The sequence below is a fragment of the Equus asinus genome, chromosome 4, assembly GCF_041296235.1.
Source record: "Equus asinus isolate D_3611 breed Donkey chromosome 4, EquAss-T2T_v2, whole genome shotgun sequence".
Taxonomy (NCBI): Eukaryota; Metazoa; Chordata; class Mammalia; order Perissodactyla; family Equidae; genus Equus; species Equus asinus.
In genome coordinates, this window is record NC_091793.1 from 40788512 (window position 1) to 40807651 (window position 19140).

Here is a 19140-nt window from a genome sequence, read left to right on the forward strand (position 1 = left end):
ATAATTTTCAGCACACTTCACAACTTATTATAGCTCACTAGTGTGTTGAGAATATGCAGCTAACGACTTCTAGTAGATAATAAGCTCCTTAATTGTAAATAAGCTGCTTTATTTGTATTTGTATCATCATTGCCTAGCATAGTGCCTAGGATCCTGCCTGGGATATAGTAGGAGTTCTTGGTGAAGTGAATTGAAAATCTTTTAAACGTGACCAGTATCTAACCTTTAGCATCCTTACACAATCAAAAACTGTGTACAATGAAGCCATACAACAATTATTGTTCTTAATTTTTGCATCTCAAAATGTGGGCTATTTTTATGGCTAGCCAAGATGAAGACAAAAGGGGAGAGAGTGATCAAGTGTTCTGAAGGAACACAGGAAGTGTAGTATTGTTACCAGTAAGAAATGGTCTTTGAAAAGCTTCTCTCACTTGATGAAAGAAGGAGAATTTTATTCAAAAATCCAAATGCTTTGAAAGTTGGTAATGATGAATGGCAAAGTATTTAATTAGAAATGACCAATCCCAGAGTAACTTATTAACCCAGGATCGGGCATTATGCTGAAAAATATGGAATGAAATTACAAATGCTCTGTTGACCCAATGTTTCATTGTCATCTTTAGTTTCATAAATAAAAGAAACAACATGTTAGAAGAAAATTTATTGATAGAATCAATGTTTATCCAGTGTTATTTTCTGCCTGCAACTCTTCTGAAAGTGGCATCTTGCATGAGCCAACATTGGTTACAGATAACACAAAAATACTGATGTGTAAACATGATTCGTAAGGGTATTTCAGTGGAGTGTAAGCTACCACTATGTAGGTTTTTCAACTTCACTCTGAATTTATTACAACTGTGAAAATCAAACCTGTTGAAATTCATTTTCAAAATAGGTTAACAATTAATAGATCAACAAAGATTTATTTAAAAATATTAGTGCATAAAATCAATCTTGAAATTGGTTTGCTTTTTCAAAATTGGTGCTCAGAGGGGAAGCTAGTAAAGTGATAGTCTTCAAATATTAACTGCTTTCTCATTTAGCAAGACTTTGATAAATTGTGATAAACTTTCAAAGATCATCATCAGAGTCTCTTATTAGGTCCATGTGAATCCTATTTTTTGTAATATCTGGGATGTTTAGAAGTTATTGATGAGATATATGGAATTCTCAATAGAGACTCCAGGAAATCAAAGCTTTCTACATGATCATTCATTCATTCCAAAGTGTTTATTGAGGGCCTCCTGTGTGCTAGGCAAAACACAAAGCCCTATGGATATTTGTATTTCAAATACTTTTCTTAGACATTTAGTGTTAATGTCAAGCATCTTAAAACACTGTGTTACTATCATTAAAAGTACATAAACATTGATTGACTCTCCATCAATAAAAAGTGAATCAGTGCATGTTCCATTTTCCAGTTATGCTGAGCCTCTGAACTCTAATCTCAATCTAAAGCATAGAGAGCATTCCTCTATAAGTCACTTGACAGACGTCCTTCCAGTCATCCTCTTTGAGGTACATTTTAGGAACTAGCATAATTCTTGATCTGAAAGAAACTTTAAAGATCAACTCATTAGACTTCGACTTCTGGCCAAAATGGAAGAACAGGCACAAGATTTACTATCCCACCTGAACCAATCAAAAAAGAAAAAATGTATGAAACAACTGTGTTCAAGACACTGAACATTGGGCAGCCAAGATTACAAATCTCTGAGAGACAGGAAACAAATGAGGTGAGTCCTACAGTTGCCCCACCTTACTACCTTGAGAGAGTTTCTAGACAGCAGCACAGGGAGGGAGAACCTAGGCAGAACTGGTAGACTCCTTGAGTTGAGAAGATGTTGCTGAGAGTCCAGGAAACCAAGGCAGCTAGAGTTCACAGAACAAAGTGCCAGAAAGCAGAGAGCTCCCCAGAGAGAAAACCCTGAAGATCTGCATCAATACTTGAGGCCCCCCTCCAATATTCAGCAGAGTACTGATTGGTGCATATGTGTCAGGAAACCACCTAAGGCCAGAAGAATAACAATCCAAAAAGATTTCCAGTGAGATTGGAACCCCACATAATTCACAAAGCATTGAATGTAAATGGTCTAAACATCTCAATCCAAAATTCAGAAGTTAAACAGGAATAAAAAACCAAGACCTCATTTTTTGCTACCTGCAAGAAACACACTTTAAATATAAAGACACAAATAGGTTAAAAGGATCAAAAAAGATATATCATGCTAACTAAAAGGAAACTGGAGGGGCTATATTGATATCAGACAAAATAGACTTAAGAGCAAAGAATACTGCCAGGGATAGAGAAGGCCATTTTATAATAATAAAAGTCAATTAATCAAGAGGACATAATCCTAAATGTTTATGCGCTTAATAACAGAGCTTCAAACTACATGAATCAAAAGCTGATAGAATTACAAAGAGCAGTAGACAAATCTACGATTATGTCAGATGTTTCAAAACCCCTTTCTCAATAATTAGTAGAGCAAATAGAAAATCAGTAGGAGTTAGAAGACCTAAACAACATTGTCAATGAAATCAACTTAATTGATCTTTTAAACTACTCCACTGCCAACAAAAGCAGAATACCCATTTTTTTTCAAGTGCGCATAGAACATTACCAAGATAGACCACATTTTGGGACATAACACAAGACTTAATAGATTTAAAGGGATTGAAGTCATACAGAGTATGTTCTTTGACCACAGTGGAATTAAATTAGATGTCAATAGGAAAATCTCTGGAAAATTTACAAATATTTAAAACTAAGTAATATACTTTTAAATAACTCATGGGTGAACAAACTCAAAAGGGAAATTAGAAAGTTATGTTGCACTCAATGAAAATGAAAACACACTATATCGAAGTGTGCAGTACTTAGGGAGAAATTTATAGCACTATATGCCTATATAGGAAAAGGAATGTCCCAAATTTATGACCTTCCCTCCCACCTTAAGAAACTATAAAGAGAAAAGGAAATTAAATCTAAAGTAGGTAGATGAAAGAAAGTAATAAAAATCAGAGAAGAAATCATGAAATAGAAAACAGAAAAAGTGATAGAGAAAATCAGTGAAATCAAAAGCTGGTTCTTTGGAAAAGTTCAATCAAATTCATAAACCTTGTGGTGTACACACCCTCGAGTGACTCCTCATTGAGTCATTCCCATGTAATCCCTTCCTCTTAAGTGTGGGTGGAAACTGTGGCTTACATCGAACCAATAGAATACTGCAAAGGTGATTTTGTCACTCCTGTGATTATGTTACATTATATGGCAAAATTTAAGGGATTTTGCAGATGTAGTAAGGTCCTTAACGAGTTTCATTTTGACTTAATCAAAAGAGAGATTTTCTTGGGTGGGCCTGACCTAAACAGGCAGGCCCTTTAAAAGAGGATTTAGGCCTTCTCTGAGCTCGGAAACTTGAAGCAACAGGGACTCCCTCTCTCTGTTGCTGGTTTTGAAAAAGCAATGTGCTGGGAATGCTGGAACTGCAAGGAAATGAATTCTGTCAACAACTAAAGAAGCTTAGAAGTGGATCTTTTCCTAGTTGAGCCTACAAATGAGAATGCAGTCTGGCTAAAACCTTGACTTCAGCTTTGTGAGACCCTGAGAAGAGAACCTAGCTAAACTACGCCCAGACTTCTGACCAAGAGAAACTGAGAGATAATAAATGGATATTGTTTTTAGCTACTAAACTCCTTGTAATTTATTACACAGTGGTAGAAAACTAATACAAACTTCTAAGCAAGCTAATCTTGAAGAAAAGAGAAAACACAAATTATCAGGAATGAAAGAAGTGATATCACCCTAGAAATTGAAAGGATGATAAGAAAATATGAATAATCTTCTGTCAATAAATTTGACAACCTAAATGGACAAATTACATGTTGCAGACGTCACTGTGTAACAACTGACAGACAGGTGGTGTGGTTCCCTGTCTGGGAAATGGAACCTGGATCACGGCAGTGAGAGTGCCAAGTCTTAACCACTAGACCACGAGGGCTGGCTGTGATCATCTCCTCAGACACAGAAAAAGCATTTGACAAAATCCTACATTCATTCTTGATAAAAACTCAGCAAACTATGAATAGACAGGAACTTCCTCAACCTCATGAAGTTCATCTATGAAGTACTTACAGTTAACATTATACTTAATGGTAAAAGACTGAATGCTTTCCCCCTAAGATAAGGAGCAGGACATGTATGTCTGCTCTTGTATTCATCATTTTACTAACAGTGCAGTAAAACAAGAAAAGGAGTGAGAGACATTCAAATTGGAAAAGAAAGAAAACTCTCTTTATTCTCAGATGACATGATCATCTATGGGGGAACTCCAATGGAATCTACAAAAAGGCTAGTAGGGGGGCTGGCCCCGTGGCCGAGTGGTTAAGTTCGCGCGCTCCGCTGCAGGCGGCCCAGTGTTTCGTCAGTTCGAATCCTGGGCGCGGACATGGCACTGCTCATCAGACCACGCTGAGGCAGCGTCCCACATGCCACAACTAGAAGAACCCACAACGAAGAATACACAACTATGTACCGGGGGGCTTTGGGGAGAAAAAGGAAAAAAAAAAAAAGGCTAGTAGAACTAATAAGTGAGTTTAGCTATGTTGAAAAAAACAAGATTGATATACAAAACTCAATTATATTTCTATAAACCAGCAACAAATAGGAATTGAAATTTTAAAGACAATACCATTTACATTAGCATCAAAAAATATGAAATATTTATCTGACAAAAGATTTGTAAGATATGTACCCTGAAAACTATAAAACATTGCTGAGAGAAATTTAAGACCTAAATAAATTGAGAGATATACCCTGTTCATGGATCCAAAAACTGGATCTTAAGATGTCAATTCTCCTCAGTTTAATCTGTAGAGTCAATGCAATCTCAATCAAACTTACAAAGTTTTATGTGTATGTGTGGAAATTGACAAGTTGATTCAAAAATTCATGAGGAAATGAAAGCACCTAGAATAGCCAAAACAACTTTGAAAAAAAGAGCACAAATAGAGGGCTAACACTACCAGATTTCAAGAATTATTATAAACCTAAAGTAATCAAGAGAGTATGGTATTGGTGTAAAGATAGGCAAATAGATCAGTAGAACAGAACAGAGAATCCAGAATTGAAGCCACACATATATGAACACTTGATTTTTGCTAAAGGCTTGAAAGTAATTCAGTAAATAAAGGATTGTCTTTTCAACAAATGGTGCTGGAATAATTCATACCATATACAAAAAAATGAACCTGTCTATAAAAGTTAACTCATTTGGATCATAGCTGTAAATGTACAACCTAAAACTGTAAAAGTTCTAGGAGAAAGTCTTTGTGACTTCAGGTTAGTCAGAGATTTCTTAAATATTATAATACTAAAAGCACAATTCACTAAAAAATGGATAAATTGGACTTCATTAAAATTAAATTCTTACTCTTTGAAATATATTTTTAAGAGAATGAAAAGAGAAGCCATATACTAGGAGGAAAAATTTTCAAAGCATATATATAATGAAAGACTTTCATCTAGAATATATAAAGAATGCTCATAACTTAATTTAAAAAATGGGCATAAGATTTGAATAGATATTTCACAAGAGAATACATATGGCAAATAAGCACAGGAGAAAATTTTCAACTTTATTATTTGTTAGGGAAATGCAAATTAAAACCACAATGAGATACCACTGCACACCTATTAGAATGGCTGAAATTAAAGACTGACCATACCAAGTGTTGGCAAGGATATGGAGGAAACTGATCTTTCAGACACTGCTGATGGAAGTTTAAAATTGTTCAGTGCGTCAGAAAATAGTCTGGCAGTTTCTTAAAAAGTTAAACATACAGCTACCATATGATCTAGCCATTCCACTTCTAGGTATTTACCCAAAAGAAATGAAAGCAGATATCCATACAAAAACTTGTACATGAATTTTCACGGCAGCATTGTATGTAATAGCTCAAGACTGGAAAAACCCAAATGTCTATCATCAGGGGAATAAACAAAGAGTTATATACCCATATGATGGAATACTACTCAGCAATAAAAAGAAATGAGCTATAACATGGATGAATCTCAAAATAATTATGCCAAGTGAAAGAAATCACAGAAATCAATGATTGCATTTATATAAAACTCTAGAAAATGCAAGTTAATTGCTAGTGACAGAAAGCAGATCATTGCTTACCTTGGAGATGGCATAGGGAGGAGTGGGAGATTACAAAGTGGCATGATAAAACTTTGGGGGTGATGGATACATTTACTATCTTGATTGTGCTGATGGTTTCAAGGGTGTATACATAAGTCAAAACTTCTCGAATTGTGTGTTTTAAATATGTGCTGTTTATTATATGTCAGTTACACCTCAATAAAGCTATTTAAAAAGGCCCACATATGCAACAGCCCTCCCCCGTTTTAGGGATGAGAAAATTGAGACCTGAGGACAAGAGGACTTATCTAAAGTCATACCACTAGTCCAATGCAGAGAAGTTAGATTTGTCCATGTTGAAGTTTCCAGATGAAAATAGAAGAGCTCCTGTGGAAAATGATCTTTTTGATGATAAATTCCTCCACTTTTCTCAGTACATTCCATTCTCTATGCCAAGCACTGTACCAGGTGTGCTTCATTGTTTTATTTCTATTTGAAACCCTGATTTCCCAGCCCTTGAATCCAGTTTCCAAGCAGATAGCAAAACTTCCTTTCTAAACTATTGGCATCTCCAAGTGGGTTTGAGTCACATTTGAAAACCCAGATTGTTTTCTCCAAACAGTAGCACCCTCACATTAGTCTTGAACGTTGTGAGAATTCAAACTTGGTATTAATTCGAGTTGGACTTTTTTGTTGTTTTAGGTCTGAATCGTTTGCTTACCAATGGCTCCTATGAAGCTGCATTTCCTCTGCATGAGGTACAGAGCTGCCTTTTCTCCTTCTCTGTCAACATCTCATTATTAAATCAGCTTGTAAGGATAGTTATTACTTGAGTTTGTTGATGTGACATTTGTTCAGAGTGAATTTAATTTGTTCAATGGGTAATTAGGGAGGGCCTACTTGCGTTGTGATGTCTCTCCCCCAGCATAGATTTATTTCTATAGTGTATCTTTTTATGTAATTGCAAGAATAGTTGAATCAAGAGTCACTCAGCATAAATTCAGAGGAATAGCTGAGGGACTCCGAGTCATAAAATTAAAGAGGCATTGAAATTTACATGAGGCACCAGACCCAGGGGGAAAATGTTCCTAAATGTATAGTCTCTGCAAGAAAGAAATTTATAGCTATTCTTTAAAGAGTGGGAGGAAGCCATCTTGCAAAGTCTCTGGTAACCAAAGGATGATAAATGGAAATTAATAGTATTGTACTTATCATTGCTCATCTAAGGTACATAAATTCTGATTTTTTTTACTTGTCTTTTGATTTTTTTACTTATTTACTACACAGTCTTTGCCATATACAAGGACTTTTGTCACTGTAACTGTGATTACCCTCAACTCTGTTTTCCCCATTAGATCTTGGGTTGTTTAACCCAGAATTCTCTTTACACATGGGTTTTCAGGGACATAATCTTCATTATTGGTGAGAGATGATTGTCGTTTTCATGGTATTGAGCTCCTACCCCATACTGGTCACTGTATAACAGAGAAAACCCAAAGATAAATATGTCATAGCTCCTGCCCTCAAGGACCTCACAAACTAGCCAGGGAGAAACTATTGTTAGAGTTCTTTTCATGATAGTCTTCTGTTAGAAACAGTGCTAACAGTTTACCAATAAACTTTGGAGGACAGTTCCAAATGTCTGTAAATGGCAAGTTTTTCCAAAATATGCTTTTTAAATTTGGCTTACGGTGTTTCTTCTCTTGATTTTAAACACCTCGAGGATGTGAAAGATGATGTAGAATATTTAAAATCTTATTCATTAAGAAAACTAGAAGCTTTAGTCTGAGACCCTATGTACAGTCTGCCATGAAACATTTTTGGAATGATCTTTTTAGTATGACAGAAGCAAATATTTTGACATAAGATTTTCTAGAGCCACACACGGGTGTTTCTGAACTCTAAAGATGGATTCCCACCCCCCACCCCCAAAACATCAGGTGGCCTCCTGTACTTATTAGTTGGCATTGCCCAAAAGACTATTTCAGTGAGAACTGCATCCTCCCACTGTCCATCCCTTGCCCATGGTAAGGGTAGTGCCTGAGCAATGGTAGATGAGCACAAGTATCTGTGCAGGCGAGTGGGTGGCAGGCATGACGGTGTCTGAGGAGATGCAGCTATGAAGCCCCACAGAGTAACTCAAGGCCTTCTCTATGGTTTTCATATCTCGGTAAAGCCCTGCATTCTATGAGAAGAGAACTTCCAAATTAGTAATAGTAGCAGCAATAATAACATAATCTTTTTACTTTTTACTCTCAGTTTAACTCGATTATATTATTTAACCTCATAACTTTCAGAGGCAGGAAGGCAGGAAGGGAAGATATTGTTGCCCTTGTTTCATGTTAAAAATTTAAACAGAGGCTTAGAGAAAGGTTAGCCCACCTCTAGTCACACAGTGAGTTGGTGTTTGAGCTGAGACAAGAACCTGAGTTTGTTGTCTCTCAGCCTTGTTCACTTTCCGCTATAGAAGGACTCCTCAGGTTACCATCAAATAATTAGTTCACCTCCAGAAAGTACCTTTTCTGTTTGTGCAACTAGCATTTCCACTACCTGAACTCAGAAAAATCCCCACCTCTGTGACCTTTGGTCTCCTCATGTGTTCAGTGAGGAGGTCGAATTTACTTTGAATTATTCTAATTCTGAGGTGAATTCCAGCTTTTACATTCTAGGGTTTTCTTATAGATAAGACCATGTGACAAGGTTACAGTGATGGTGTTTACTAACTACTATCTTGAGACAAGTTGGAAAGAGAACTAATAAGTCTTAGACATGTCCTCTGAGGAGATGCAACTGTGGGCTAGGCACTTTATCCATTCAAACCACAAGAGAAACCTAATGAGGCAGATATTATTAGTTCCATTATGGAACTAGGAATCCAAGGCTCAGAGAATTTAAGGTCTCCTGAATTTGAACTAAGTTCAAACCTGCCCAATTCTAGCAAGCATGTGCTTTTGTAGCATGATGATGCTACACAGCATCATCAACAAGATAATGTCCAGAGAATCTCATCTAACTGCTTTCCCTTCAGTAGTATGGGTCCATTTTTTTTCTTATAGTATCCCTATTGCTACTCCTGCTGTAAGAGACTAGTGTTACCATCAGCTTTTCCTTATGACTTTTGTGAGTATTACCTCACCAGCAGCGGTGTTTTTATCCCAGGGAGGTTACAGAAGTAAGAACTCTATTAGAACCCACGGAGCGGAAAACCACCGACACCTGCTCTATGAGTGCTGGGCCTCCTGGGGCGTGTGGTATAAATACCAACCTTTGGATCTTGTAAGGTGAGTTTTTAACCACCTGCAAATTTAAGCTTGCACATAATGATTAGGGCAAAGTGTCAGCTAGGACAAGAAAAAAGTGTCTGAGGTGCACGGCTCTTGGTCAAATCTGGCTTCGTCGCAAGACGGCAACTCATCAGAAGACATCAGTCATTAAAACTGAACTTCTCTCTGATGAGGATAGTGTTTCCTCCAAAAGGCCTTAGGAAGGGACCTGTGAGATCAGCTGGGACTCCAGAAGGAGCAAGTCACCCATGTGATTGTTATTAACAAATTATCAATAACAGTTGTAGAGAGGTAACACTGCTTACATATATTAGTGACAAATGGAATATCAGTTACTATTATATAAGTAGGAAATATGAGGTGCTGTCATTCTTATAAATGTCAATCTTATTTTAATTTTCATTTTAAACTAATAACTTTTAAAGATTGTTTTAATTCTGCAGGTCAAAAACTACATCAGCTTTTAACCGATGATAATTTTCAGTGGAATGTAGGGTTTTTAACTGTCTATAAATGCCCAACTTTCTACCATGGCAGCATTATACTCTGACATCTCATTATTTATTTAGAGACTGGTTATCAGGATTGGGTAGCAATAATCCACACTTTATGGATTCCTTATTAAATAGAAAGTCATGTCTCACTTCCTAGACTAGCTGGATTTGTTTCACTTTCACCAGGGCCCTTAAAAAATGATCCCAGAGGAAAATGAAATAATAAGACACCTCACCTTACATTTCATCTCCCTGGATAGTCATTCTTCCTGCCAGAATCCTTGTTACCAGGTGTTTGCTCCTGTTGACCTGAGGACATTGATGAATTGTGTCCCATTCTCTGTGTTGGTAACAAGTGATCCAGATGTTCTGGGGGAGTGGAAAATATTTTCTGAGATGAGATCATTTTTCTTCAACCAATCTCAATACATGATAAAACAGTGGGGGGGAAAAATAAAAGCAAATTCTCTTCCCAGCCTCAGTCCCATATTACAGGATTACATTGATTAAAAATTGCAGAAAATTGCTGAGAGCCAAACATGTCCCATCCATGTCAATGTTTTGATTAAGACTTTGCATTCATCAATGAGTATTAATTAACCACCTATTGTGTTTCTAGTATAATGCTAAGTACTATTGGCAAAGACAAACAGAAACCACAGTCTCTGGCTCTGAGAAACTCACAGTTTCCTTTAGGAAGAAAGGCCCTGCATTCTTGAGACAACTAGAAAACAATACGAGACTATGCACAATTAGGTAAAATGTGTGATGGAGGCAATGAGTTTTACAATGATTTGGAAAAATGGAAAGGATGGATATGGGTCAGCGCCCCTGTGGAAGGCTCTGTAGAGCTGAGCCCTGGAAGAGCAATGCGATTTGTGTCGGCCAAAGGGCAGGGAGATGAAAAGCACAAGCGAGAGTTGAGGAGAATGAAGTTGTGGAGCATCTAGGAAATCTCATGTCTTAAATAGTTCTTATCCTATGAGTTTTCTTCCTCCACGTCTCTAGAATCTGGCCACATCCCAGCATCTCCTCTGCCATACTGCTTCCTGTGCCTGAAACCCGGACTGTGGCTGTTGTCTCCTACTAGGTCTCACTTTTCCCGTGCTGGCCCCTTCCGATCCATTCTCTACCCTGCGGACAGAGTGATCTTTTTGGAATGTGAATCTGATCATGTCCCTTGATTGTTAAAACTCTCTCATGATTTGCTATTTCTGTCAGGCCAAAGATCAATGCATTTAGCATGGTCTACAAGCCACTGGGGCCCAGCCTCCACCTACTTCACCAGCTTACCTCTTGGTATCGATGTTCCAGCAACACTGCCCTTATTCACCTGGTTCCTACTACCACAGGGTCTTTGTACTTTCTGTTCCCTCTGCTGGAAAAGCTCTATCCTGTCTGCAACAGCACCTGGTTAATTTTCACTCATCAGCACAATAGTCACTTCCTCAGAGAAGTCTTCCCTAACTAGGACGGTCAAATGGCCTTGTTTTATAGACTTGTGGAGTTGTATTCTTCTCCTTTGATAGCTCTTTTCCCAGTTTTGTAATTATAAATTTATTAATTGATTGGTGGGTGTATCTATTCTATCAACCTTTGAGCTCCACAAGAACAGGGACCAAGCTAATTCTACTCACCGTTGTCTTCTCAGCACCTAGCACAGTATTTGCCACATAGAAGGAATTTTTTATTTGTTGAGAGAATAAAAGACTGTATCTGTGTACTTGAGTGTATGTTAGAAAAGTCTGCTGGGAGTGGGAAGCTTCTGTTGGGACACAGTGGGAGATGGTATAAATAAATAATCACATGCTTTTAGGAGCCGTTGGGCATTCCAAAAGGAGAGCAGCAGCCAGTATTTGGAAACATATGATTGACAACATTTGTTTAGAATAAGAATGAAAAAAAATAATTAGAATATTCTTATATTGGACTAAGACATAATTAACTTCTAAGTAATGACATGTAGCAGTTGAGAAACAGAAAGGGCAATTTGGCTTGTATTACAGCACAAGTTGATCACATTATTAATGATGTTTGATAAATAAAAGAAAAACCAAGGAATTCCCTGGACACTTCCAAACTTCACGGACCACAGGGCACTAGGCAGGCTGGTAAGCCTAAGAAAAATAGTCATAAAGCTAGATGTTGAAGCCTGTGAGAAGTCATCACTTAAGAAGGAAAGTGTGGTGCCAGCCTGGTGGCGCAGCAGTTAAGTTCACACATTTTGCTTCAGTGGCCTGGGGTATGCCGGTTCAGATCCCAGGTGTGGACCTATGCACCGCTTGTCAAGCCATGCTGTGCCAAGTGTCCCACATAAAACATAGGAAGATGTGTATGGATGTTAGCTCTTGGCCAGTCTTCCTCAGCAAAAGAGGAGGATTGGTGGCAGATGTTAGCTCAGGGCTAATCTTCCTCAAAAATAAAAAAAAAAAGAAGGAAAGTTGCTCTCAGGATTGATTCATCTGGAATCTCAGTAATCAGAGTTCTTTTCTTTCTAATATCTTGTGATTCTAGGATTGTAAACATCTTGCAAGGCTGTGAAATATTGAAAGAGATGTTAAAGTTTTTCACAATAACTTTGTTTCCTAATTTTTAAATATATATATGTATATATAATTAGAATATATACATTACAAACAAGCACACTCTCAGAAATGGCAGATGAGATTGTGTGTTGGCACCAACTCATCAATCAGATTCCCCTGGTTCTGTATTAATGACAGTGTCATCTTCCTAAATGGGAATAGGTTTATTCTGTGTTCTCAGAACAAGCTTGTGTATAATCATGTTCTTTTATGGGAAGGATTATTTGAAATAGAATGATATAGAATAGTAGGAGAAGAAATTTCAGCCCAGAGCTTAGGTTTCATCAAATGTTCCATTATCTTGGCTTACCTTGCCCACATGTTTAGCAGCAAGATGACTACAAAGCAAAATGACTGAGCAAAATGTTACAATGCCTAACTCTAAACACTTCACTGTAATTTCCAAGGCTGTTGTGTGTCTTGAACAGGCGGTACTTTGGAGAGAAGATTGGGTTGTATTTTGCCTGGTTGGGCTGGTACACCGGCATGCTCTTCCCAGCTGCCTTCATTGGATTGTTTGTCTTTTTGTACGGAGTCATTACTCTGGATCACTGCCAAGTCAGGTAGGAGAGCCTTGGGTGAGCCTGCCTTTGCTTATATTTAGAGACGGGTATTTGTGCTTTGGGAGTGTTCACAGCCTATGGGCCCACTTAGCTTTCCCTTCTAACTTCCTTCCCAATCTCTCCTGGAAAAATTCAAAAGTCTCAGTTCACTAGACCTCTACATCCATTGCCCCTGCTGCTGAGCTCTCCACCTACCAAGGAAGCAAAGTTTACATTTACGGACATACAGGCCACTCTACATCCACTGAATGAATCACTTTCATTCACTGGCTAAAAGTTGCTCTTGGGGCCAGCCCCGTGGCATAGTGGTTAAGTTCATGTGCTTGACAGCGCAGGGTTTCGAAGGCCCAGATCCCGGGGATGGACCTATGCACCACTTACCAAGCCATGCTGTGGCAGGTGTCCCACATATAAAATAGAGGAAGATGGGCACAGATGCGAGCTCTGGGCCCATCTTCCTCAGCGAAAAGAGGAGGATTGGCAGCAGATGTTGGCTCAGGGAAAATCTTCCTCAAAAAAAAAAAAATTGCTCTCTTTCTGACTTTTTCACTTTTTTTCTTTCTGCTAATACCGTAAAATAGTGGATTAACAATGCTTTTTTAATATATAAATTCTGTGTTTTTACAAGGATCCTTTAAACCTAAGCCAGAAAGATGTCTCACCAACTTGCTGGGGCTTAGAGAATGATTCGGTGTTGATGGGTGTTATCTTGGTTCCTTTACCAGAATATAGTTTAAGGTATTCATTGAGGTCTTATTGCGAAGCTGGACAATGATCTTAAATAATAAATGTGACTGTAAAAGTGATTGCAAAAATAAAAGTGATTGATTGGTCCTCCTACCTACAAAAATGTTTTACTTTCTGGTGAAATTTTTAATGAAATAGAGCTTTCTTCCAGAACTAATCCCTACTATTTTTATTTGTTCCTCCATTTTTAGTTTTAACTTATCATGCATATGGAGATCAAGGCAGGCACTTTTAGGTATCTTGTTTTTTTAATAATTCAGTATGAAATTGCTTCAAACCTGTGCAATATTGTGAACGACTTTTGTATAATTTGGGGTAGAACAACCAATGTTTTGCTTCATGTATTTTCCCGAGTTTAACTTATTAATATTTAGAGCTAAGAAACAGCCTCCTAAATAAGTAGGTTTATCAGATTATTAAATGTGCAGGCACTTGTTTACATTAATAATGGAGAAGACTAAGAAGCTTCTGAGGACAAAAATTTAATCAACTGGATCTTATTTACTAGTTGAATATTCTGGTGAAATCGGAGGGGAAAAGAATGCTCTTTCGTCATCACAAAGCAGTCCTTTTCTGTTCTCTTTTCCAGTAAAGAAGTCTGCCAAGCTACAGATATCATCATGTGTCCTGTGTGTGATAAATACTGTCCATTCATGAGGCTGTCAGACAGCTGCGTTTATGCCAAGGTAATTCCAACTATGCAACATTTTAGGTGGATTGCATTTTACATACGCTTTCCTGAGGCACAGAGGGTAACTATTTCACTCTGTCCTTTCTGGTCGTTGATTCTCACATTTATGTAGTAGGGGAGACCAACCTCCACCATTCAGTGTTCTAATTCATATATCTTTTTTTACCTGATATATATTTTTAATGTATTGGTTCTAATTATCATCACAAGAAACTGCAGCATGCATAGTACAAAGAGCATAATTGTTAGAGTCAGAAAGGCTAAAATCTTGACTCTGTTCTTTACCACTTGTCAGTATGGGAAGAAGTTATTTAACTTCTCTGAGCCTCAGTTTTCTCATGTGTAAAATGGAGAACATGATGCTCGTTTCACACAATTGTTATAAGAAATGGGAAAAGATATAGTATAGTGAGCAAAGTGCTTGGCAAATGGTAAGATCTCATAAATGAGAGCTGCCATCATTTTCCTCCTCTTCATAATCATTATTGCCAAAAAGATGTAGATTCAAGGTTGGTTCAGCTACTTACCTCCTTGACCTTGCACATGTACAGCCTCTTTGAGGCTGAGCTTTCTCAGCTCTAAAATGCAGGTAGCAATACCTGCCCTCTCTGCCCACGGCATGTCATGAGGACCAAAGAAGGTAGCATATATGCAAATGCTTTGAAAAAACAAATACATAGCACTATTATGTCCAAGGCATGTCATTGCATTCACCTTTCTTGTGTTATTCCTTACTTTATTAAAATTTTAGACATGGTCATCAAATTCTTATAGTTTTTTACTTAGGGGCAATGTTATTAATGCAAAGCAATAGCTGGATTATGGGCTGTTGAGAACTTTTCTCAGACCCACTGCCCATCAACTTGCCTAGCTTCCAGATATAAAAGGGGCTGGCAGAGTTGATTGAACTTCTGCAGTCACTACAGCTTGGGTCTATCTAATTACACAGTTGGCATTGCAGAGTTTTGTTTGTTTTAAATGAGAGAACATTTGATAGGCAGCCCAGGAGCCCGCCCATCCATGATGTCATGAGCACTGCAGGTGGCCGGTCCTTGTGGGAAGAGCCCAAACTACAGCAGCCAGCTGTGATTCTAGAAAGATTTGGGCTCTTACTATGTGCTGTAAAGGAGCAAAAAAGCACAAAATACTCTCCCTACCTTTGGAGAACATACAGATAGACCTGAGTGGATGAGGACAAATTTAACAAAGTGATCTTGGGAAATATAGATTTGGTGAGGAACAAAAAAGTTTTTTCAGTACTATAATTTTGTTTAAAGATTGTGAGTTAAGCCTGAATGACTTGGATGCAAAAATCCTGCTTTCTGGGAATCTCAGAAGCCCAGTTTTGTTGTTGTTCTTGTTTTGGGTGTTTTGTTTGTTTTTTACATGGAAAGATATACTTTGAGTGAAGTTCTCTCAGTAGGAGATCCATGATAATTCCTGAAAAGGATCATCATGAATAGTTTAGAGTGCTCAGATCTTATAGGAGCTTCTTTGGGCAGTTATCCTACTGAACATAAGATCTAGAAAAATAATAATTATAATAATAGCTAGGCTATAGCTATAAAAATAGCTAGGTAACCTACATTTGTTATTTCTAATTCTCATAGCAACTTCAAGGTGGATGTTATTCCCATTTTACTCAAAGACTCAGAGAGGGAAAGATTATTCAACCATGGTTACACAGCAGTAAGGAGCTGGGCCTTGGTTTATCTGACTGAAAAACATGCCATTGTTCTGTACTGAGCTACAAGATGTTTGGATTCTGGATTTTAGACTTGATCTTGCCTAGAAACTTAGTAAAATGAAGACTAAAAAGCCTCAGAATGAAAGAATTGAAGTAATGCAGAGTTTCCTTTGGGAACGTTTATTATAAATGCCAAAATGACTTCATGAGACTGAGGATATATAGGAATATTGGATCAAATTTGAGCCTGGATCCAATCCAGTCAATGGCTGTTCTGCTGATCAGGAATGCTTATCCCCAACTTTTGCATTTACAAGGGTCAGAAACCCAATTAAACTGGCTTAAGCAGAAAGGGACTTATTGGCTCGTTACACTGGAAGAGGTGCTAGTGTAGCTCACACTGTCTGGGAACAAGAGCCTCAATGCCTAGAACTGGTCCTGCAGGCCCACAGATGTCTCTCTTTGGGCACCTGTCCACATGATCATTTTGTAGACAGGTTCTCATCATACGATGGGGAAGGTGGCTGCTGCCTACCACAGCTCCAGGCTTCATCTTCCTTCCTTTATGTCCATAATCATGTTTTTATGCCTATTTTAAATTCTCTGCTATTACAGAATGTTCGTTTTAGAAGGTGTCTGTTGCCTAGTTTGGGGAAGACAGCTGCCTCCAAAATTTTCCAGATATTCCATTATTTTGGCCTGTGGGTACTTGTCCACTGGAAGTGTCAACCACTTTGGGTAAGGGTCAGAGGCCAACCCTAGGCTGTCAGCCCTGGTGAGTTTACAGAGAGGAGAGGACAACATGTCCCAGGCACTACCACTCTGCCAGAGGACTGTTCTGGTCAGAGTTTTATTTTTAACCCTGCTTAGAACAAAGCAGCATTGGGAGGAGGCACTCTCCCTTGATTGTAATGTGCCAGCCCTAGAGTTCACGAGGAAATGGACTGAGGAGTGAATGCCCAAGGGCAGCTGGCCAAACAGCACTTACTTTCCTCATCTCCTCCACCAGGCAGGACTCTGAGCATCCCTGGATATTACCCCAAAAATGCCAGTGCCTGTGGTTTGGCCTGTTGCAGCTGATTTCTGAGGGAGGGGAAATTAATTGTCCAATGACCATTGAGGGAGAGGCTGGAATAGAACTCATGTATTTCTCTAACCTGTGCTTTCACTCTGGTTGGGTACTGCCACCTACCTCTCCCCAAACACCACTACCATCTCACACACACACACACACACACACACACACATGTGCAAGTACCATTCAAGGCAAACTTCCACCTCCTCTGGGATTTCTCAGGGTCTTTGTTTATTTTTGTGTTTTGTTAGTTCCCAGAATCTATTATCTTCTCCAGGGTTGATTTAGGCAGAAGGAGCCATCAGCCTATGCTAGCTTATCATCTTAGTAGGAACAAGAAGTCCCTATTAACTCACCTTACTGATTCACATGTTCATCCCAAGTAACTGTAACAGAAAACTGTCTCTCTCCAAATGTTCATATATCAGTTCCAGGGAAGGACTCTAATTGGTTCTATTTGAGCCATGTGTTCCCTGAGGACCTGCATGAAAGAGATTTGTTAACTGGAGAAGGGAGAAAGGAGGAAAGATGATCTGAATAGCCAAAAACAATGACAACCACAATCTATTCCAGAATCTGTACTGATGTTGCAGGCTACAACTCCCACCAACTCCCAGTTAATACCCTAATGAAGAACACAGACCAACCACATACCAAGGGAACTCTCGGACTTGATTTATTGCTGAGTGCCCAGTATACAACTTAACACTCCCTCTGGCATATGAAATAAATCAGCTTCAGGCTTTTGTCTCACTGCTGCCCCTCAAATCTATGTTCAAAGAAAGAGAAAGTATAAACTTTTGGAAAATTTTGAAATACTTCACACTCTGATAGAACAGGGAAAGATTTGTTTATAATTGGCACATTCTCTAAGGGACAGCAAAATATACTTTATAGAGAGCTATAAAGCACAAGAAAACACACCCTTTATGCTTTATGAATGTATCAGTCATCATTTCAATTTGGCATGACGTTGGTGTGATTTATCCTGGAGGCAGAAATGAACTTGGCAGTTTTGCAGCAAGAATAGATATTTTTGCTTTCTGTTGTGGTGTTTGTGATAGAATATATTATTCTAGCAATGAAGTATTTGCTAGCTGTCTTGGTGTTATGTGTAATAGGTAAATATAATGATTATCCAAGGCTTTAATAAAGGTAGAAGTGGATTTTGTTAATGGTCTGCTCTCTCTTCATAATGCTGAAATCCAGAGGGCAGCCCAGAGAGTGTTTGCTCAAAACTACACAAACAAAATAGCCGTGTTTTCAAAGTGAATAAATTAGGCATTAAAAACAGTGCTTGGGAAATCAGAAACCTTTAAAGCAGCAACAATAATACCTTCTGGTCTTAAATATAAATATATCCATATCCATGTGTGCATGTATAATAGTCGTTATAGTGCACAGAAGGAAATTCTTAGAACACTATTGGGGCTGCTGATAAATGTTCAGCTAGGTGATATGCACATAAAGGGAACCAAATCTCTTTTCCATATCCAAACTACTTCATAGTTAGAGGAACTCCCTTCTTGATTATGATCCAAAAGGAATAGTTCCCAAAGAAACCCTGCAAAATTCGTTGTATCGTCACAGCTGTTTTTACAGAACTTGAAAAAAATGTGCATTGAAATATGTTATATAAGAAATTCGTTTAACTGTGATTCACAATGTTCCCAGGTAACCCACCTCTTTGACAATGGAGCCACTGTCTTCTTTGCTGTTTTCATGGCAGTCTGGGGTAAGTGTTGTACATCCGTATAACTTAAGTTCCCCGTATATGCTCTAGGATATCTTCCTTTAGAAATCTGACTTTGGATGTGAAAGGAAGAAGCTTGAATAAATTCAGTTGGCTGTTCTATTAAATGCAA

At 38.2% G+C, this 19140-nt stretch overlaps 1 protein-coding gene across 4 annotated transcripts in view; it reads left to right on the forward strand.

Moving 5' to 3' along the window:
- ANO4 (anoctamin 4) overlaps positions 1-19140 on the forward strand; it is a 380754-nt gene that overhangs the window by 292676 nt on the left and 68938 nt on the right. For all 4 annotated transcript variants that reach the window (XM_070507139.1, XM_070507138.1, XM_070507140.1 and 1 more), the window contains 5 exons: positions 6852-6907; positions 9309-9430; positions 12941-13075; positions 14412-14508; positions 18950-19010. In XM_070507139.1, the coding sequence (XP_070363240.1) occupies positions 6852-6907; positions 9309-9430; positions 12941-13075; positions 14412-14508; positions 18950-19010 (471 nt within the window). The remainder of the gene's footprint in view (positions 1-6851; positions 6908-9308; positions 9431-12940; positions 13076-14411; positions 14509-18949; positions 19011-19140) is intronic.